The 20788-nt window shown below is 47.4% G+C and overlaps 1 protein-coding gene across 4 annotated transcripts in view; it reads right to left on the reverse strand.

Moving 5' to 3' along the window:
• Positions 1 to 20788, reverse strand: part of usp34 (ubiquitin specific peptidase 34) — a 57606-nt gene continuing 36818 nt past the window's right edge. For 2 of the 4 annotated variants that reach the window (XM_010889288.4, XM_010889291.4), the window contains 44 exons: positions 20730 to 20770; positions 20459 to 20583; positions 20060 to 20212; positions 19726 to 19886; positions 19198 to 19502; positions 18627 to 18790; positions 17835 to 17900; positions 17518 to 17721; positions 17336 to 17413; positions 16900 to 16994; positions 16537 to 16709; positions 15550 to 15700; positions 14750 to 14828; positions 14413 to 14466; positions 14228 to 14323; positions 14070 to 14134; positions 13904 to 13979; positions 13254 to 13301; positions 13064 to 13129; positions 12870 to 12950; positions 11657 to 11742; positions 11231 to 11399; positions 11034 to 11108; positions 10621 to 10772; positions 9992 to 10145; positions 9848 to 9904; positions 9606 to 9710; positions 9275 to 9422; positions 8808 to 8938; positions 8345 to 8518; positions 7981 to 8154; positions 6844 to 6999; positions 6419 to 6576; positions 6221 to 6299; positions 5043 to 5169; positions 4707 to 4814; positions 4502 to 4606; positions 4067 to 4191; positions 3833 to 3956; positions 3640 to 3719; positions 3422 to 3562; positions 2999 to 3145; positions 2499 to 2655; positions 1 to 2301 (listed from right to left, as the gene is read on the reverse strand). In XM_010889288.4, coding sequence (XP_010887590.2) covers positions 1532 to 2301; positions 2499 to 2655; positions 2999 to 3145; positions 3422 to 3562; positions 3640 to 3719; positions 3833 to 3956; positions 4067 to 4191; positions 4502 to 4606; positions 4707 to 4814; positions 5043 to 5169; positions 6221 to 6299; positions 6419 to 6576; positions 6844 to 6999; positions 7981 to 8154; positions 8345 to 8518; positions 8808 to 8938; positions 9275 to 9422; positions 9606 to 9710; positions 9848 to 9904; positions 9992 to 10145; positions 10621 to 10772; positions 11034 to 11108; positions 11231 to 11399; positions 11657 to 11742; positions 12870 to 12950; positions 13064 to 13129; positions 13254 to 13301; positions 13904 to 13979; positions 14070 to 14134; positions 14228 to 14323; positions 14413 to 14466; positions 14750 to 14828; positions 15550 to 15700; positions 16537 to 16709; positions 16900 to 16994; positions 17336 to 17413; positions 17518 to 17721; positions 17835 to 17900; positions 18627 to 18790; positions 19198 to 19502; positions 19726 to 19886; positions 20060 to 20212; positions 20459 to 20583; positions 20730 to 20770 — 5983 coding nt within the window. In that variant the 3' untranslated portion in view covers positions 1 to 1531. The remainder of the gene's footprint in view (positions 2302 to 2498; positions 2656 to 2998; positions 3146 to 3421; positions 3563 to 3639; positions 3720 to 3832; positions 3957 to 4066; positions 4192 to 4501; positions 4607 to 4706; positions 4815 to 5042; positions 5170 to 6220; positions 6300 to 6418; positions 6577 to 6843; positions 7000 to 7980; positions 8155 to 8344; positions 8519 to 8807; positions 8939 to 9274; positions 9423 to 9605; positions 9711 to 9847; positions 9905 to 9991; positions 10146 to 10620; positions 10773 to 11033; positions 11109 to 11230; positions 11400 to 11656; positions 11743 to 12869; positions 12951 to 13063; positions 13130 to 13253; positions 13302 to 13903; positions 13980 to 14069; positions 14135 to 14227; positions 14324 to 14412; positions 14467 to 14749; positions 14829 to 15549; positions 15701 to 16536; positions 16710 to 16899; positions 16995 to 17335; positions 17414 to 17517; positions 17722 to 17834; positions 17901 to 18626; positions 18791 to 19197; positions 19503 to 19725; positions 19887 to 20059; positions 20213 to 20458; positions 20584 to 20729; positions 20771 to 20788) is intronic. The other 2 variants (XM_010889292.4, XM_010889290.4) reach the window with 1 other exon arrangement.

The following is a 20788-nucleotide window of genomic DNA, read 5'->3' on the forward strand; positions in this document are numbered from 1 at the left end:
ACAAGGGGGACAGCATTTATTCAGGGTTACGATCCTTGAGTTTATGCTGCAATGAAGGAAATGTACACTAAATGGAAGGAACAGATCCTACCACAGTTGAAATGCTAAAGGTGTTATGTTACACAGGAGATTTGCTTGTGGCGGATCATGGGGTGGGAGCCTTACCACATACCAGGAAGTGCTGGCCAGGTTGTCTGATAGGTCGAGCTGAGGTTAGGGGACCCGTTTGGAATGCAATCTCCTTGTAATGAACAACCTACTGACAAGGCAGCTCAGTTATAGCGTCACAAAGCAACTTTATGCTTGGTGACTTTGTGACAGACAAAAACGAGCATAATTAGAAACTGTTTAAACATGTTAGTATACATCAATCATCTTTAAAAAAAAAAAAGTGTACCTTGCCTGTTATTCTGGATGTCTATAGTAATCGACATTCTTTTTTTTTTTTTTTACTGAAGTGATAATGGTGAATAAACAACATTTCTATGTCCAAACAGGCTGAATGAAGGAATCTGTTGTGGGTTTTGACTGTTCGCTGTGCAACTCTGCATGACCAAAACCACATAAAAATGATCTTAATTTTAAATGAAGATTTAAGCCTGTAAGTGAGGATGATTCAGAAAGAAATTCTCATAGCTCGTTGTAGTTTTCAGTTGATTATTATTCATGTTACATTTATTAATTTATCCTATATTGAAATAAAAAGAGAAACAAAATAACCAGAAGCAAGAATGACAATCGATTATGGAATGTATTTTCAGTAAATAAAATAAAGCTCCAATCGTTACATCAAGTATGCTTTATTTCAACCACAGATATTGTGTCAAATAAAGCACCATTATATATATATATAAAGTTTTATATATATATATAGTTTTCATATACACCGCCAGGCAACAACTACAGAGGATTCTTTACAGAATCAAGTTTCTTGTGGTTCTCTTTTAATGTACAGGTAAACTTAGTTTTAATATTAACCACAAAAAAAGCAAGGCAACTTTTGCCTCTCGTAAAGTAGAAAACTGGCACAGAGGACACCATTTTATACACAGTAAAAATGCAATAAAATTAAATTACATACAGAAGACTAAAATTTCTGTAAACCTTTTTCCCGTTACAGCAACCTCAAATAAATCACTTCAGAAGAACTGATATCAGTAAAAAAAACAAAAAATTAAGTTTGCCCTTTAAAAAAAAGAAAAGAAATGTGCTCTAGTTTTTTTTAATAGCTATCCGTTCTGTTCAATGGATCCGAGGCTGTGCATGTTTCTCGTCCTTTTGGTGCATGCCGTCTAGGTTCAGGGCCTGTTTCTGCCGTTGAAAGCTGTGGAGGACAGATCGCGTGACGCCAGGGCCAACCGCCCGAGGGAGCGTCTTCAGCAGAGGCAACACGTACAGCAGAGAGAAACGACAAACCAAAGAAGGAAAACAGAAAGACGAGTGTCAAACAAAACAGAACTATTTCGGAAGAAAGGAAAAAAAACTATTTTTAAAAGGGCCCGTGGCGCTGGGGGTGATGACGATGGGGATGTCACGAAGAGTCGGCACAGGACCCTTTCCCAGATAGTTTGGTGACCACCGCGATAGTGGCCTCCACCGTCCTGTATAGCATGTCCAGCGTGTCCAGAGGTGGGGCCGAGTTCGTCAGAGCCTGTGAAGGGGTGTGGCTACTGCACCCAGGGATTTCTGGACCCTCCCCCTCCAGCCCCAGGGCAGATGGGAAGGCCGCGTCTTCTGAGGCTGGAGTGGCCGAGCCTCCGCAAGGGTTAGAGCCCGCCTCCCTCTCCTCATCGGTCTCATCCATCGCCACTGCCATCTCCTCTTTCCTCCTCTCCTCATCCTCGGCGCTGGCCGCCTGCTGAGTCTGAGACGACTGAGGCTCCCCACCTCCCCGTCCGCCGCCACCACCGTACGACGACTCGCCGGTCTCTGGAAGGGAGGAAGAGGACGACGAAGATGAAGACGACGACGAAGAGGAGGCCTCCATCTTCTCCTCCTTCGGGGAGGCGTCCCCGGGGGATTGGCTGCAGTTGGCGGTGGCGGGATCCGGCGAGGGCGGGTCGTGCTCCGTGCCCGGGTCAATGAGGGACGAGGAATCCCGCGTCTCTGTGTCTGAGGTGCTGGCGGGCGTCAGCGCCTCCTGGGGCTCCGGCTTCAGCTCGGCGCACGGGGGGAGGGCAGAGGAGGCACAGCCCGGTCCGGGTCCGGTTACTCCGCCAGTGCCAGCGCTGGTGCCCTCCCCGGGGCCATCGTCGCTGCTCACCCGCCGGCGCTTCACCGGGGTGGCGCCCTCCTCCTCCGCTAAGAAAGACCGAGAGAAGAACCATCAATCGTCTGGGTTCTAACATTCACTGCCCTAAATGTCCCCAACCCTGTGGCTTAACACCATAGAACTCGTCTTTCACCGGCGCATTTCAATTTGACGTTTGTGCCAGTTGTGTGTTTGTAATACTGCGTATGTGCGTGACTGTTAGCGCGGGACAGATGGTGTGTCCTACCTTTAGCCTTGCGATCCTTGGCCTCCTGTTCCAGGGTGCTGCGTTGCTGTACACAGGCACGACACTTGGACAGCAGCTCCTGCAGGGCCGGGCCCAGAGCCGGGTCCAACGCTTGGGGGGTGTGTATGGACAACATCAACGCCAGCGCTCGCAGGTCCTTAAGGGAGGACAGTTCTGGTTATCTAGGGACTAGTAGCTCAACAGCGGATGGGTATTATCTAAGGCATTAGGAGTGCATGCATAGCATTAACAGTAGGTTAGCAATGAATAAAGAGCATTAACTCAATGTTATCAAAAGAAAAGCATGTGAATCACAAACAGCATGTAAACACACGAACACTGAATAGAATGAAAATAAAGTCTGAATAACAAATGACTTTTTAATAAGCCAAGAATGAATGAAGGGGTGTGAGCCGCCAAGGTGAACCACGTAGCCCCTGGACAGGGCACAGGTTTAGGGTGACATGATTAGCATGTCAGTGGAATAAGGAGGTACTGACAGCGTTGAGGAGGCCGCTGGTCTTGCTGAGCTCCAGGCGGTGCGAGGCCAGCTCCGGCTGAAGGCTGTGGTATTCGTTAAGTAGGTTGGTCACCAGCAGACTGATCAGGTTGGCACAGCTCGGGCCTGACAGAACCTGGCTCTGGACCTGAGGGAAGACAGGAATGAGGAGACTTAAAGGATGGTATCCGCACGGAGGGAGAACAGCGCCGCTCCGCCCAGCCCAAGGAACTGAGGAGTGCTGTGCATTGCAGAAATACAAATGTCATTAGATTTCCGTGGAATTTCTGTTGTTCCCATTCACTACTCCAGTATGATACGTGCAAGGGGAATGCTGACAACTGACTCCAAGGTTTCTTTAGTAGGTCCAGAACCTGGTTCTGATTTCTAATGGTTAGCCATATCGGCAAAACATGGCAACTACCTTGTGCAGAAAGCAGGTGAGGAAGGAGTAAGCCATGTTGCTGTTAAGGAAGGTCCTCTCGTCCATCAGGATGCACTTGATGTACTCGCCAAACGCCGGGTCCTCACACAGAAGCTTCACGCAGGTCTTAGCCAGGGCAGACTGCAAAAAGGAAAGGATGTCAGGGAGCCAGAAAGACGGAGGCAGCGGCAGGGCTCCAACTCGTTTCCCTTCTTTACCTGTGACTGGCAGAGCTCCGTCCATAGTTTGGGAAAGAGAGCCAAGTGCAGAGGCAAGCCCTCATACGCTATCAGTACACCTGGAGGCAGACAAGTATGATTAGACACACAGAGAGAGGGGGGCAGTTTTTATATATAATAAAAGCTTTTTAACTAGATGTAAGCCTTATAACAGGCATCAGCACACACTCACTCAGTTTGACCAGTGTCTCTGTGAACTTCTCACAGTTGATGGCGACTCGACAGAGCAGGTGGATGAACTGGTGGTAGGACAGGAAGTAGTCCAGGAGCATCCGGTCATACACTTCGTCTTTACCCTGAGAGGAACATGTCAGAAGTTGACCAATCCTTCCAATGACACCAGCACTCATACCTCAGTCAAGTCGTTATTCTCAAATCGCCGTTTGTTTCGGGAACTTTTAGACACCTTGCTAGTCTCCACCATGGAAGGCAGGAGGCACATGTTGAGCTCGGGTCGCGGGGGTCGTATGTTATTCTTGCCTCCCATCAGCTTGATGTTCTCTCGGCAGGGAAGGTAGGGCCCAAACGACACTGTGAACAGAGCCGGGAGTCAGATTCACAAACCACCAACTGTGGCGCGCAGCCTTCAGGGTCAGGCCCACTGCTCCCAGGGGAGCAACACCACAGACATTCCATTCCCGATGGGGAACGCGCAGAGAAAGCATAGCAACGAGCGCTGAAATTATGTTAGCTACTTATTTAAAAAGTTGGAAAGACACAAGAAGGAAAAATCCTGTTTTGGGTGGGATAACGAAACCCCTTTCAGAGCCAATGCATGACACAGTCTTAGTTCCAGTAATAAATAAGGAAGCAAGTGGGGCCGGCAGCAACTGCAACTCACTGGGGATGTTGCTATGGTGATAGGTGCAGTGGTTGTGCTGCAGGAAGGGCACCAGTGTGTGCAGGAAGTCGTGGGGACTTAACAGGACCAGTTCCTTCAGAACATCTAGAAGAGTAGCAGAGGCACACAGGAATTATATACGCAAAACCTTTTACGGACAAAGGCATGTGGAAATGCTACGAAACGCTGTCGCAGGGCGTGTTACCTAGGCAGGCGTTGCGGAGTTCTGGGGGGCTGTAGGAGTTGAGGAGGGTGAGCAGCTTGTGGGCAAAGTCGATTCGCTCCTGCCACTGGATCAGAGCCTGCTTCACGTCTGTGGAAGAGAACAAGACAATCTATAGATCAGGGTTTCATTAAAGACATACAATGGTTCTTTAGTTAATACACACAAGGCTCTGTGAGAAGAGCGCTAGCTCACGAGGGGGACAATCTGAGGTTTAATGAAATTACATGTTTATTCATGGTCATGAGAGGGGGGGCACTCCAGAACTAGGTCTCAGACCAAGGCCAATGAGGCGTGGAGGTGAGGGCGACCTCTGACCTTTGCGCTGCAGGTAAGGGCGCGTGGCTTTGAGCACCGACAGGAAGATGGAGAGCAGCTCCACCAGGTCCCCCGTCACGTGACACGCCGTGGCCTCGTGGTACATCATGTGCAGGGTGTTGAACGACTGCAGGAAGCAGAGGGAACGCCGTACAAGCGGCCGCCGGTTTAGCTTCGAGCCTTCAGAAATGACCTTTCTAAGTTCTCCTAACCTCCACGCTAACATTTATTACTAGACAACATTTCAGGATGACGTGACAAACTATCAGCATCAGGTTTAAGATGACTGCAGCATGTAGAGAGAGAGGAGGAGAGGGAGGGCCACGTCAAATTACTATCAACTGATGTTGTGATACGTTATCATAAACATCTGCAGACAGCATTTTAAATAGCTGCAGATACAAAATAGGTCCGATTGCCCATCTTTAATCTTGAAACACCTAACGCCAATCAAACATTTAATTTCTGCAGGCCAGTCAAGGATAAGACACAAACATGGCAGCTGGAGACAGAAACCCGGTCCCATTAAAACAAAATGCATTAAAATTATAGGAGTCAGTGAGAGGATGCAATGTTTAAATGGTCCAATCTAACCCAAAACCAGAACGAGTCAATGTTTAAATGGTCCAATCTAACCCAAAACCAGAACGAGTCAATGTTTAAATGGTCCAATCTAACCCAAAACCAGAACGAGTCAATGTTTAAATGGTCCAATCTAACCCAAAACCAGAACGAGTCAATGTTTAAACGGTCCAATCTAACCCAAAACCAGAACGAGTCAATGTTTAAACGGTCCAATCTAACCCAAAACCAGAACGAGTCAATGTTTAAACGGTCCAATCTAACCCAAAACCAGAACGAGTCAATGTTTAAACGGTCCAATCTAACCCAAAACCAGAACGAGTCAATGTTTAAATGGTCCAATCTAACCCAAAACAAGAACGAGTCAATGTTTAAACGGTCCAATCTAACCCAAAACAAGAACGAGTCAATGTTTAAACGGTCCAATCTAACCCAAAACCAGAACGAGTCAATGTTTAAATGGTCCAATCTAACCCAAAACAAGAACAAGTCAATGTTTAAACGGTCCAATCTAACCCAAAACCAGAACGAGTCAATGTTTAAACGGTCCAATCAAACCCAAAACCAGAACGAGTCAATGTGAGCAGATCAGTTACCTCGGTCATCAGGATCAGTCCTCTGTTGAAGACCACAAGCAGCCTGTCCTCGTCGTTCTCCAGTAACACCCGGAAGGCGCTTAGGGGTAGAATGGAGAAAAAGCACGTTATAAAGTATATTACCACAACAGCTTCAAGGTTGGTTGAGTGGGACCAGGCCGTGTGAGGGAGATTCTGCAGGCGTGTGTTCTTGGTTACCTGATGAGCGTGGTCCAGCACGAGCGCCCGTCCAGGCAGCGGAGGTAGCAGCTGATGGTGGTCTTCTTGAACTGCTTAACGTCCTCCAGCTCCTCCTCCTTCATGTCTGAGCGCTGGGCCACGAACAGCTGCATCAGGTTGAAAAGCTCCTCCACCGCCTGTGAGGGGAGACGAGCACACGGAGATGCCGTCCGGTGAGCAAAACGTCTGCCTCGGAACGACCAGGCAGGGGCGCTAGATGCTGGACGCTAGATGCTGGACGGGGTGAATTCCCCGCTTACAATATAAAGCGCCCTGAGCTCCGGCATAAAGCCCTACAAATGGCGTCTACAGCAGAGGTAGACATCCAACAGGCATTATGACAGGGAAACGAATGGTACGGCGCCCAGTCGACCAGAGGACAGACAGACAGACAGACAACCCACCCCAGGGTACTGGCTGGCATGCGGCGTCAGGTTCTTGAAGGCCCACTGGATGTTCTGGTGGGAGGCCAGCTGGCGGGTGAAGACGGGGGACTGCTCGCAGCACATCCTCAGGATGCCGTAGTAGGCTGGCAGCATGCCCCGGTTGAAAAGCACCACCTGTTGGGGAAGTCGGATCAGGCCTTAGAGACTAGATTGGCCGGTTGGTCTGCCCATCGAAGACTGCTGATTGGTGGGTTTTTGCCAGACTGCGTAAGCAGAGCCGGCCAAGAAGAGCAAATGTCTCTTACTGAGTGACTGACTACCCCTTGTTAAAAAGCGCAGTGGTTAGAGATGCGGACTGCCAAGCAAGACGTCCTGCATTCGAGGCTCATCACAGTCAGAACAAATTATGGATTAGGATGTGTTTAGGATTGACAAAAACCTAGCTACTAAAGGTGGTAGCCAGCGATGTTATAGTAAGCCTAAAATAAAACGTAATGGTTGTATTGTGACTATTTCTGGTGTTTTTTGGAAATAAGCATCCGTGCATGCTTTTTGGGGTAATGTAGACCACAACCCCTAAAACAGTAAAAGAAGGGTTTCCATGATTCTTTCATCTTTTCACTTAATGAAAAGATCAGTTATCGTCATCCTATATTGATATTTATGGTATCAATGCCATTCATGAATGAAAGAAAAACAAACTTTGTTGTGCCTTGAAATGAAACAGCTATTAGCTTATTACAGGCTAAAAAGCTGTTAAAACGGCCAGTGACAAAAGCCATACAGTACATAGATGTACATAGATATTTGTGGTGGAGGTAAACTTAATAAGAAACAGTCAGTTTAAAACAATGCTGAATGGTGTCTAGCGAAATATTCAAACTTGGCGTGATATCAATGGTTCAAGTATATCTACATTTTCACAGTACTTTACTGTACTTAGTCAGAGAATAACAATCGACCTGGGCTTGAACACTAGGTGTATTGGTTTGATTCTGCTAGATGTGTGAGGTACACTAGTTTGCAGTATGGAGTATTTTTCTTATTAAGCCAGGCCAGCTCAAACATTATTATTTCACTAGACCAAGCACTTTACACACCAAGGCCTGAATTAAATGTGGTCTCCAAAATGTCATGAATTAGTTTCATTCCAACCTCTTGGTCGTCGTGGTCGGCCAGAATGTAGTTGAAGGCAATGTTCTTGGTGACCACAGGGTTCTGGACAACTAGCCGGACGTTCTCGGGACACTCCATACACACGTTGTACCAGAAAGAGAGCAGAGCCTGCTTGTTGTGGTTGGTGGCGATGGCTGGCTCAGACAGCTTGGGCTGGGGTAAGCAGAAAATTACAGCAACCAACTTTAAATGCAAATTCGATGACTCACAACGCATAATAAGCTTATAAGCATTAAATGGAGAGAAAAATTACTAAATTACTTAAATGTAAGTCTCACAAATGTGATACAATCACCCAGCTCCACTCAGACTGAGCTCTCCAACCCACACACAAGGCCCCTACCTGGAAGAGGTTCCACAGGTCCATGAAGTAGCCGGAGAACATGAGCTTCTCCGTCTTGGAGATGAGGCAGTAGGTCATGAAGCTGAAGTACTGAACCAGCTTGGTGGTGCCATGAACTGCCGCGTCCACATACAGCTTGGCTCGACCCAGCAGTCCCAGGAGAAGATTGTACACCTGGAGGGTGAAGCACATGAAAATTATGGACATGGAACAGCAAATACCTACAAACACCTCCAAAAGGAGTGAGCGAGGTCGTATTATAAGAAACAACCACAAAGTTGAAAAGAGAGCCCACACCCTAATGTGCCCATGTTTCGTTCACCTCGGACACAGCACTGAGCAGTGCTCAGCTAATGCCAACATAGAGATAGAGGACTAGTTGGCCAGAAAGCCTGTACTAGACTGAGTAGCTGATAATACAGAAGGATGGGGGCATAGACCGCCGCGCGTCTCGTTAGCGTACCTGGTGAAGCACCACCGTGGTGTCGGGGGACAGGGGCAGGTCCCGTGTGGGGATGTGGAGGGAGCGCGTGGAACGGAACATCTGGCGGAACGAGTTGCTGGGAATGAGGGAGACCAGGAGGTAGGCCGCCGCTGAAGGGACAAGATAAGAGAGGATTCAGAGGGAGGGCAGAGGGGCTTAAATATCTGTCCTATGTCCACATTCCCAGGCTAGCTACCCACAAGCTCTCTTTTTTCAGTGGTACACAGCTGTTTGGAGAAAGGACAGATGAACTGTAACATAAAAATGTGTTTTTTTAATTCATTTTAGAAGGCTTTGGTCATGTACAGTTCAAGGTGCCTTCATACAGCACCAAGCTATGGGGAACCCTTTCAGGCCTAAAGGAAGAACTCTTCCGGTGACTGACGAACGGAGGAAAAGGAGGCGAGGAGAGGTCACGGTGTAGCAAACGGAGGCGGCATTCTTACAGGTGCGGACGCGCGGGTAGTTGTGCGCCAGCAGGAAGCGCTCCACCCAGTTCTCCATGTTCTGCAGCACCCAGCTGTGGGCCAGCTTATTCCTGGGGGTCTGCACGGCCAGCCAATCCAGACACTGGCTGGGGTTGAACTCGATGACCTGGTGAGACAGAACCCAACGGGGGATGGGATGAGAAGCCACGGTCGGCAGGCGAGCATCCATCTCATATGATCACTTTAAAGACTGCATTTTGCAGGCGCCGCATCAGTGCAGGAAACATTTGGCTTTTGGGAGGTTTTACAGACTAAACGTGACATGTACATTGATTCGCAGGGCACTTACCTCCCAGATCCTCTGCAGGATGTAAGAGGCAAAGGAAGGCATGCCCGGAGGACCGCCTGACAACTCCATCAGCATGGTGAGCAGCTTGAAGAAAGGGTTGGCCGCCTGAAACATGGAGACCGGGAGACAGACAAAGATAAGGAAGAGAGAAAGGGGCGCATACAAAACATGCTGAATAACTACTAGCTGAACTTGAAAACGAGGCCGAGGCGTCTTAAAAAAAAAAAGGGGGAGTTCCTCACATCAGTGCTTACCTCAGGCGTCAGTTTAGCGATCGACGTAAAGAGCATGGATACAATCTGGTTTATGAAATAGGAGAGAAATGATTAGAAAACGGGCCGTGCTGCGCGCGTGCCTTTGTGTGCGCGGCTCAGACAGAAACATACGTGCTCCGCCAGGCGGTTGTTATAGCGACACAGGCTGAAGATGAGGTTGCAGGTCTGCCGGATGTTGATGCCGTCTCTGATGTGCTGGAACAGGAAGGGGAAACCCTTTCCCCCGGTCAGGGCGGCCATGTCACTCTGGGACAGAGTCAGGTGTCTGGAGGAGGGAGGGGACAGTGAGGATGCATGAAGGGAAGGAGGACAGGCACAATAACAGACAGGCGAACTGAATAGTGAAAGGACATTAAACTGACAAAACACTACAAACCTCTAAATTATATCTAAATTAGCTATTGGAAAAATATTTTCACGGTTTACGCAAAAGGGTGGTATATCTATTTCCCATTAGGCTTAGGTTTAACAGGACACTAGAAACAGTCCAAATCCTTCCGTTGAAAACTGATGTGTGAGGTGTAATATTGCAAAACAGCAGGAACATTCAATATATTCCCAGTTAGACAATTCTCGGAATTGGGAATAAGCAGGAAAATCTGTAAACGGTAAACCAGGATATTCTGATGAAACCGGTGAAATTAAATCAATGTTCACAGAATTTGGCAACCCTGTCCTCGTCTCCCCACGCTGGACTGGGCCTCTGAAAGCGCCCTGCTGTGCCCCCAGCGGTGCCCTACCTCTCAGAGCGTGACTGCTCAACAAGCAGGGCGATGAGGGCAATCATCTTCTCCAGGGCGGCTGGCCGGTACTTCTCCTCAGCCAAGGACAATATGTCCTCCTCTTCCTCCTCTTCTTCTCCCTCCTCCTCAGACAACACCTCTACTTGGGGCTGAAGGGGGGGGGGGGGGGCAGTAAGTATACAGACACGTGTCGCCAGTGAATTGCTGATGATCGTCAACACTACTTTAACACATCCCTATTCCTAAAAAGGACGCAAACACCCAACCCTGAACCAAAACACCTAAAACTAACCTCCCACACAAAAATAGTTGCTCTAAAGGTGAAATGAAGGACCTCCCTTCGCTGTATTCTACTTGGTCTTCTATGTACATTATCAGGACAATTCATTAGGTAATGAACACAAACTCACGTTCTCGGGCCCCTTAGTCCCCATGTAGAAGTGTACCATGATGGATATGGCTTGTAGGGACAACAGGAACTGACTCTGTAGGCACCAGAACACAGACACTTAAGATGAACAGCAAGAACAGTTTGACAAATCAAAGAAAAGTCACTCGGGAGCAAAGCCTGTTGGAGTCACGGTTCTGACAGCGATCGGCGACCCACCTCCTCCTCCCCCATCTTGGCGAACTCGTAGAGGAAGGCGAAGTACTCCGTTAGGTGCTTGCTGTGGGGCTTGACGCCGTGCTCCATGATGGACAGCAGCGTTTTGACAAAGCGAGTCACGCACGAGCGGCTGCCGATATCTTCCACCGGGCCGTCCATGTCGTCCGACCTGAAACCGGAAGTTACACTGAACCTTATATCTAGGTACCAAACGTTTGACCACAGTTGACCGGGGCAAAGAGTTCTCTTTCTATTTTATTTTGCCAGGAAAATCTAAGCCTATGGATTATTTAAACCTGGAGGATTTTCTTTTCCCTGTTAATCCAATAATTAAACGGGAAAAGCCTAAACACAGGCTGGCTAAGACTGGCAGACAATTTCTTTTGTGAAATAAGTTCCAGGGATATTGACTGTGACGTGTCTTACCCATCCTCCATGCCAGGCTGCAGGTACAGGTGGGCGTGGACCGGCCTCAGCCTCTGAATGACATGGATACACAACCTCTGGAACATCTGATGGGACACAAACGTTATTAAGACGCGTGTGTGTGGATGCAAAACCGTTCTTCACCACTGGGTTTCTATGTGTGGAACGCAAAACCGTTCTTCACCACTGGGTTTCTATGTGTGGAACGCAAAACCGTTCTTCACCACTGGGTTTCTATGTGTGGAACGCAAAACCGTTCTTCACCACTGGGTTTCTATGTGTGGAACGCAAAACCGTTCTTCACCACTGGGTTTCTATGTGTGGAACGCAAAACCGTTCTTCACCACTGGGTTTCTATGTGTGGAACGCAAAACCGTTCTTCACCACTGGGTATCTATGTGTGGAACGCAAAACCGTTCTTCACCACTGGGTTTCTATGTGTGGAACGCAAAACCGTTCTTCACCACTGGGTTTCTATGTGTGGGACGCAAAACCGTTCTTCACCACTGGGTTTCTATGTGTGGGACGCAAAACCGTTCTTCACCACTGGGTTTCTATGTGTGGAACGCAAAACCGTTCTTCACCACTGGGTTTCTATGTGTGGAACGCAAAACCGTTCTTCACCACTGTGTTTCTATGTGTGGGACGCAAAACCGTTCTTCACCACTGGGTTTCTATGTGTGGAACGCAAAACCGTTCTTCACCACTGGGTTTGTATGTGCGTAGATAAGCGGCTGTATGTGTTCGGTGAAAACACACAATGCTTTAACTGTGTCATTTTTGTTTAGCATGTGTTTTCATTACTTCACATCAGAAACTGTTCTGTTTCTTGGTCTTTGTCTACCCACAAATAACTAAGTCTGCCTACAATCATTGTTCAAAGGCAGCATATTGTATTTGACAACTAGCCGTCCAGCTGTTTTCTGATATTAGCCAGTCTGCTTGACTGACCCGCATTGTTTGTTGTCCATTACTGTAAAAGGCCATTTCAAAAGCTAGATGTTTTTTCCACCAGTTATAACATAGCCAATGTTTTCTCTTCAAATCTGAGTGCCTCAGGTTTTCCAGCCTAGATGGGATATGCCACAAACAAAATCAAAACAGGCTGCAGCAACAAGATGCATTCAAACTCCAGCCTAAACCCCCCGTATGCATATTGAACCTAGCGTGCGCATAAAGTGCATGTTTGTCTGTATGAATGTAAGATACCTACCTGTCTTACAATCTGATTGGGACACTTGATAAGGATCTGCATGGGCCACCAGTTATCATCAGCCATACGGTCCAAGAACCACTGAAACCCAACCAGAAAAAACATTGGTCCAAGGCTTCAAGACAGATACAGTCCGACGTTGAAGCTTGAGAACCTACTACACAAAGTGATCCGCCCGGCGTGTCTCCGTTTACCTCACAAGCTGCCTGGCTGTTGTTGAACTGTTTGGTCAGCAGCTCGATCCACTGCAGCATGGTGGGCTATGGGGCACAGAGAGAGTTAGATGACTGACTTACAGGGCCACTTCATCACTGATTTGGGGTGCACTTTGTTTACTGGCAGGGACAGGGAGCCGTGCACTTACAGCTAGGAAGGGCAACTCACCTTTTCTTTGGAGTGTATGAACGTCTCCAGGACGAATGATGTGCTTAGCTGGAATCAAGGAATGAAGGAGAATGAATCAGTCAGAGAAAATGATTGTTTGGGGAGAACAATCTACAAATGAGCAATATTGGTGAAGACAAGTTGATGATATCATGAGTCAATTAAACTATTTGTCAATAAAAGTAGTATTAGTCAATTAACCAGAATAAGAGTAAATTCATTAAAATGTGTCAATTAACTAAAGCAGAAGCCAATTGGCTAATGAAATTAGTCAATTAACCATAGTATGAGTAAATTAATTAAAATGTATCAATTAACTAAAGCAGAAGCCAATTGGCTAATGAAATATTAGTCAATTAACCAGAGTATGAGTAAATTAATTAAAATGTATCAATTAACTAAAGCAGAAGCCAATTGGCTAATGAAATATTAGTCAATTAACCAGAGTATGAGTAAATTAATTAAAATGTGTCAATTAACTAAAGTAGGAGTCAATTGGCTAAAAAAGTATCAGTTAAGTAACTAACGTATCAGTCAACTAGCTAAGGAGCTAAGCAGGAACACAACATTCAAAACACTTTCCAGCCAGGAGGAAAAACGTGACACCGGAAAACAATTATAAAAACAGTATACGGCGAACGAGAGCATACCTTGGCGGTCATGAGGGAGATGGCTTTAGGGTCTGGTAAAGTGCTAGGGATGCTGCTGCAAAGCTGCCACATGAACCTGTAGCGGTACAGCCAGAACAGAGAAGTCAGAAAACTGACACCAAGCTGAGAGTCACTACATAAAACCATCAGCTTCAAAGTCACTGACCCAAAGTATGTGTGTTCGAATATGTTCTTGTCCTGGAGAAACTGCATGTTGTCCTGCCAAATCCACTGAGGGGAAAAGAATGAGGAAACGAATGAGAACGAACCTCGTCACTGCTTTCCGGGGAGTAGAGCGTTAAAGGTGGTGATGTCAGGACCTACCTCAAGTAGATCTGGGGAGACATCAAAGTTGAAGTCCTTGGCGTTTTCCTCCTCAGACTCCACTCGTTTGTAAAAGAGCATGTAGGCGCTGTGGGTCTGGACAGAGAAAGGAGATACAATACTTGAAAAACACTACTTATTTGGAATCCATTAGGCATTAAAAAGTGATTTGGGCTCCAACTGACCTTCTCAAAAGAGAAGTCCATGAACTTGTCGGTGACCGAGTCGTATGTTTTAGTCTAAAAAAAAGAAAGAAATGCGATTGTCAGATCAAACATATCATGAAACCAAGTTCACTGACAAAACATTTTAAATTGGGCCCGGGTCTAGACAGCTACTGCCAGGGCATATATACCTGTAAAGAATGGGTTGGATTCTGGTCTAGCTATTAAACAACACCTACTCCTCCATCTTCTCCACTTTTATCAACTATAAAAGAGTAACATGCTCCAAAATACATCTTAAAATAATTATGAAAGTGATATTCTTTTACAGCCGGACCGATAAGGCATCTGGCTTTACCGTCATCTCTCCGCCGAAGCACTCAGAGGCCAGCTGGGCCGAGTCAAAGGGCTTCACCTCAGCATCATTGAACAGGTACCTGGGAGAACCAAAGATCCAAAGGTAATGACAATGACCAAGATGGAAGACAACAGTGACCAAGATGGCGGTACGATTGAATCTGTTATATTCTCAAGATGTTAAAGTATACAAATGTTACCATGTCATATAATATCAATACATTTCTCACATTTTACATTCAGGAAAGTATTCAGACCACTTCAATTTCTTTACATTTATGTTGCAGACTGAATATATCACTGATTACATGTATATTTCTTGCCATCTCAGAGGTCTACTGAGAGTTCCTTGGATTTCACAGCTTGGTTTTTGCTCTGATATACACTGAGATACGTGGGAACCTAAACTGACCGTTGTGTGTCTTTCCAAATCATGTCCAATCAACTGAATTTCTCAAAGGTAGACTCCAAAGTCTACCGTCAGAAATGATCAAAGGACACGACACAACACAGTGTGAAGCGTCATGGGAAAAGATCTGAATACATAGGTACGAGATAATTCACAATTCTGTATAGACACTTTTTTTTTCATCAATCATACATAACTAAAAACAAGTTATAAATGTGGTTGGTACTGCGTGTGTGTGTGTGTATACACACACACACACAAATAGAAGTTTGTGTTTTTCTAACATTTTCAGTGTTCGGTCAAGCTGATCGACACCAATGACATTTCCATAGACATGCTTTCTTTACCAACGGTGCCAAATCAGGCACAAAACGTAGTTTTAGATTCCTCACCACTTGTTATTCTTGTAGGCGTGTGGGTTGACGATGTCCCGGATGAAGCTGTAGTAATGACCGCCGTCAGCCGTGCCCGTGTGCACGGTGACCCCGATGAGGTCGTACTCGTAGCTCTCCGCCACCTTGGCCTCACCCTCCTCCCGGAAACCTATGGGACACACCACACCTCATCAGGGCGTGGCCCATTTCACCAGCCATGGACCGGTTGACTCAGATGAGAACTATGCTCACGGCCCCACCCAGACCAACCTCAAGGGGACCAAAACTATATTTATATTATTTCACCCAATGGCAGCCCTTTATTATAATCCGTGTTTCGCAATGTCCAATTGGAGATATCTCGATTGCAGGTGCGGCACAGACAATAATCCGAACAGGTTTCCTCCAAAGCACAACGGCAAAGCTGTTTGCTATCACACTGCTCGCTCAACCAGGAGATTTACAGGCTAGAAGTGAAGGCATTACCCGGTCAACAACCATGACTGAGCTCCGTCACCCAACCTACCACAAGGAGTAGTGAGATGGAAACATTTAGACCGCCCTCTACAGGACACCTTGTCCAAACAACTGGCCACAAGGACACAGCCTTACATAGAAGCAATGACTTAGATCACTGCACCATTTGGGGTGGAGGGTCAACTACCATGTCAGATTTCTAGATAACGGTATTATTCATTCAGTGGTAAAGACACTGGCTCGCATTAAGCAGCGTTATTGAGAGATGTTCGGATTAGTCCAGTGGTCCAGTGGGATGCTACAATCATTTAATGATTCCAGCCTAGACTTCCTGGAGTGAGTAGCATGATAAGAATGACAACAATGTCGGACATGTTTTGGAAAACACCTCGACGTCACCTGTCAAGTCCGCTGAGAGTTGCTGCAAAGAAGCAGGTACATGAGCAATTTTACGGTCCTAGATTCAAGGAGAATTTTGTTTTATGGCAGTAAAGGAGGTGACGCCTCTCTCCAGGAGGAGATGCATACCCTCTTTCCTGTCGCCCTTGGCCATGAGGAAGTCCTCTGTGTAGGGGGTCATGTCGAGGCGCAGGGGGAAGGAGAAGTGCGTGTTGACCTTCTCCTTCATCATGGTGACCATGTTGAAGGTGTAGCGCATGGTGTTAAAGCTCAGGATGCGTGGCAGCTTCTTGAAACACGCCCTGTGGGGAAAAACAACAGGTATTAATAACATGTATTTCTCCAGCTGGTCGAACACTGGTTAACCCTGCTCACTTAAGAACACACAACTTAGGACCAAACTATGAACGCCAAATTTGTCGGTCCTATTTGCAAAAGAAAAAGGAGCCATTTTCATTAGCAGGGTGAACTCTGTGGTGTGCGCCAACGCACCTTTTTTCAGCGCGTACTTTCTTGCCACACTGAGAGCATGTGTACATGTTGTCCCCTTCTAGAGTGTCCTTGATTGTCACCTCGTCCAGGGATTCCTGTGGAAGACGCGGAGGCAAAGTTTTTTTGGGGGACAAAGATTTGGTACCAAAGAAAAGGGACGAATACTGAAGTCGACATTCACATATAATATTTCTGAAAACATACATTCCCAGGCATTTTCATACTTTATTGGACAGCCTAGTGATGAGAGGATATTATTTGCTGAAAGAGTAGAGGGCTAGATTCGAACCAATGAACTGATTAGGCAGGAAAAGTAATACAGCTGATGAGTTATATAATCTGCGCGTGAGAGTTTCTTTTCATTTTTATTCGGGTGGAGCTTGACTGGTTCTAAAACACTTGGCAGGACAGAAAGTGGTTTGACTTGTGTACATACATAGATGTTCTTCATGTCAGCCACCTGGCATCGGACTGTGTAGAACTCCTCCGCGGTCTGGCTGACGTGGTCGCAATCCTGTTGAAGGCAGAAAAGTTGCTCACCACCCACTGGTTGTTTGGAAATACAGTCGTGACCACGCATACAATGTGAACGTTAATAAACATTATGGCGGTCCTCACCAGCGACACCACATTGTTGGTGATGACCCCGCCAAAGAGCGTCTTCACCGTGTTTTTCAGGTCATGAGACATCTCCTCGATCTTGGTGATGAGGTCGGTGAAGAACTCGGTCATGTCTTTCTGCTCGCCCGTGTTGAGGGGTTGCTTGTCCATGGTGTAGGTCTTACAGAACGGACGGGGGTTGTAGGCCTTCCTCTCGCTCTCCTGAAACGAGGGATGGAGATAAATGAGAATAACAAATGCAGGCTAGTGGCCCTCTTTCTATGGAAGGTGATTGTATTATACAAAGGGGGAAGGGAAAGAGGCGGCCTTCTGACCATCAGATAGGTGAACATCTTTTGCAGCTCCAGCAAGGTGGTCTTGTGCTTGATCTCCTCTGCATACTGAAAATAGAAAACCACAACCTTCTCATACCATAGACAGTGTAGCAGGCAGAGGAAGTCATGTATGTCCGTATACAATTTACAGCAAACATTTCCAGACATTGTTGCCCTACAGCAATTATTATTTTTTTGGCTTATTACTTTTTCTACAGCAATGTAAACAAATTCATGCCACAGTAAAATGAGAAACCAGCCGGCCCGCAATTAAAATAAAATGTTATAAATACTGTTGCCCTCACCGGATTAGAACCTGGGTCTCCCGCGTGAGAGGCACTGCCTTTAAATCACTATGACACGGCACTACACATTCCAGCAGTCGCTCGACACCATTGAGGATTGTGTTAAACGTTTCTTATTAAGTTTACCTCCACCACAAATAGCGTCTATGAACTGTCTGGCTTTTGCCACTGGCCTATTTAAACAGCAAATTAGCCAGTAATAGGCTTACTAGTATCTACTAACTTCCTGGGAATAATCATGAGAATTGAGCAATTGCTAGCAAAACTGAAGATGAACTTATAAGCGTATTGTTTTATTTACGTGTTTTATTTCAGGCTTCCTATATTGTTGATAATGAAGGTTTTAGCCAGTGAACATGGGGTAGTCAGTCAGTCAGTCACCCATTCACTCACTCAGTAAGAGACATTCGCTCGTCTTGGATGGCTCCACTTACACAGTCCGGCAAATATATAGAGTGAGACTCAGAGTGCCTGAGAGCGGACTGACCTTGGCAGTGAAGACTGCCTGCCGGGCCTCAGGGATCATGTAGAGCTGCTGGATGGTGGAGGCCAGGTAGCAGGTGGCCCCCAGGTTGGTGAGGCCCACGAAGCGACACTCGGCACGCACGTCGTCATGCGGCCAGTAGTCCCATTTGTATGGGGCGTGAGAGGCTGGCAAGAGGGGAGAGAAAACACTAGGGTGAATTAAGGCTAAGTAACTTATTACATGGGAGGAAACAAAAGGACTAAGGTGAGATAAGGCAAGGATGTAGTTTGAAAATAAGGTTTTATTTTATTAGCAAAGGCAACATTTGGCCTAGCTGTTAAACAAAAGAGAGCTGGTTCGAATTCCAGACATAACTGTATAAGACCTGCGGCATAACGACTGACTTAAATATGTATACTCAGGTCTTTCTACTGATTACTATCAAGCCATTTATTTGTGAAGTGGGCCAAAGGATCCTAGACCTGCGCTGAAAAAGGGCATACTTGTACTTTGACCTCCCCTTGACCGGTCAGCTTCAATACAAACTCTGGCTGATGCCTTTTCAGTGGCTACAGACCACGGCCCTTCTCACCCTGCATGTGCTGCGACAGGACCCAGTTGTGGAGGAGGCGGTAGTTCTCCACCGAGCCCTTCACGGTCTCCACCAGGAGGTCGTAGGCGGCGGCGCGGGCCGCATGCGACTTGCACTTGGGCTGGGCGCGGTCGGCCAGGCTGGGGAGGAGGAAAAGCAGGTTGTGGACGTCACGCAGGAACTCCTGGCCCTCACGGGAGAACTTGAACGGGGGCTTGTGCTTGAGGACGCTGGTGGCCAGGCGCAGGAGCCCGGTGAGGCCGTCGTCCTCGATGGCACTGTCCTGCTGGTCCAGGATCTCGCGGCTGGGGAGAGGGGCGGACGGATCAACGGGCGGTCAAGCGGGTTGGAAATCACCTTGACGTGCGCATTCGATCAGAGCATGCATTGGATTCGCTCCCCAGACCTAACAACTGCCTTACAGCCAGAAGGTCACCCTCTTTCCCAGATCGTACGCTGCTCTCGGCCGTGCTCCTGATCATTTTAATTAGGGACGGTTCTCAAACGCGGACCGGACCATGGTCTCACCTCCGTATGCAGTCGGCCAGGTGTCGGGCGAGCGCGTCCAGGTCCAACAGGGTGGTCTGGCTGGCATCTTTAACGTGGATGTTGTCAATGAGCTTGCACAGCAGCCAGAAGTACTCTTTACAGCCGGTCCTTAACATGGGCTCCTCTTCATAGTCTTCCACCTGATCAGACGCACAAGCCCGGTCAGCAGAGCCCCCCCCCGCGTCACACAGCTTAAAGACCGTCAGCCCTTACCACAAGTTTCAGTGCTACAAGTTTTCTATGAACCGTGCGCTTGCTTCTCTTACACGTGCACGCGTCTGCTCGCGTGCACCAGTGTGTTGGTCGTACCCACCCGTAGAGGTTTCAGGGCCTGCGCGTCGGGCAGGAACTTGAGCAGCGTCGACGCGGCCAGCAGCAGGAAGGACCTGTTGATGGACTCGCCTCCCTCCAGGCCAGACAGGGAGAGCTTGTACAGGCCGTTGCACGCCTCGTGGCGCACCGCCGTCTGAGGGAGGATGTAGCGCACGCGCTCCGGTTAACGGAAACGCACTCAAGGATTTGGCCACAACTGAATTATTACATGAACAAAATCGACAAACAGCAGAACACCTAGGTTGATATGAGAGGGGGGAATAAAAGCCGAAACATTTTCAACTAAAGTAAAATTGAGACCATGTTTTCGGGCAGGGCGGAACCAAAACAAAATGACAGTCCTCATTTCAGAGGGGTCAGTTAGTCAACCAGAATTCACCTCAGGTACCAGCAAGGTGAGCTTCTTGAGCCAGTCGTGGAGGTGGTCGCTGTCGGCCAGACTGGACTTGACCACTGAGCAGCAGTGGGCCCAGCTCACCAGCAGCCACATGGAGTAGTGGGTCACTGGAAAGTATAGCAATGTAGGTATTCAGCTCTTGAATCCAAAGCAACACACAATTACTGGACACACTTATGTAGTCAAACCAGGTTTGGAGTTGTAGAATGTAGAATTAACCATTACAACTTTCAGGAGGCAAAACCACACCCACCTTCATGTCGAGACCGGTGCTCTGACTGGGCCTTTAAAACTCTGCAAGTGAAACATGGT

Source organism: Esox lucius, chromosome 9, assembly GCF_011004845.1.
Source record: "Esox lucius isolate fEsoLuc1 chromosome 9, fEsoLuc1.pri, whole genome shotgun sequence".
Taxonomy (NCBI): Eukaryota; Metazoa; Chordata; class Actinopteri; order Esociformes; family Esocidae; genus Esox; species Esox lucius.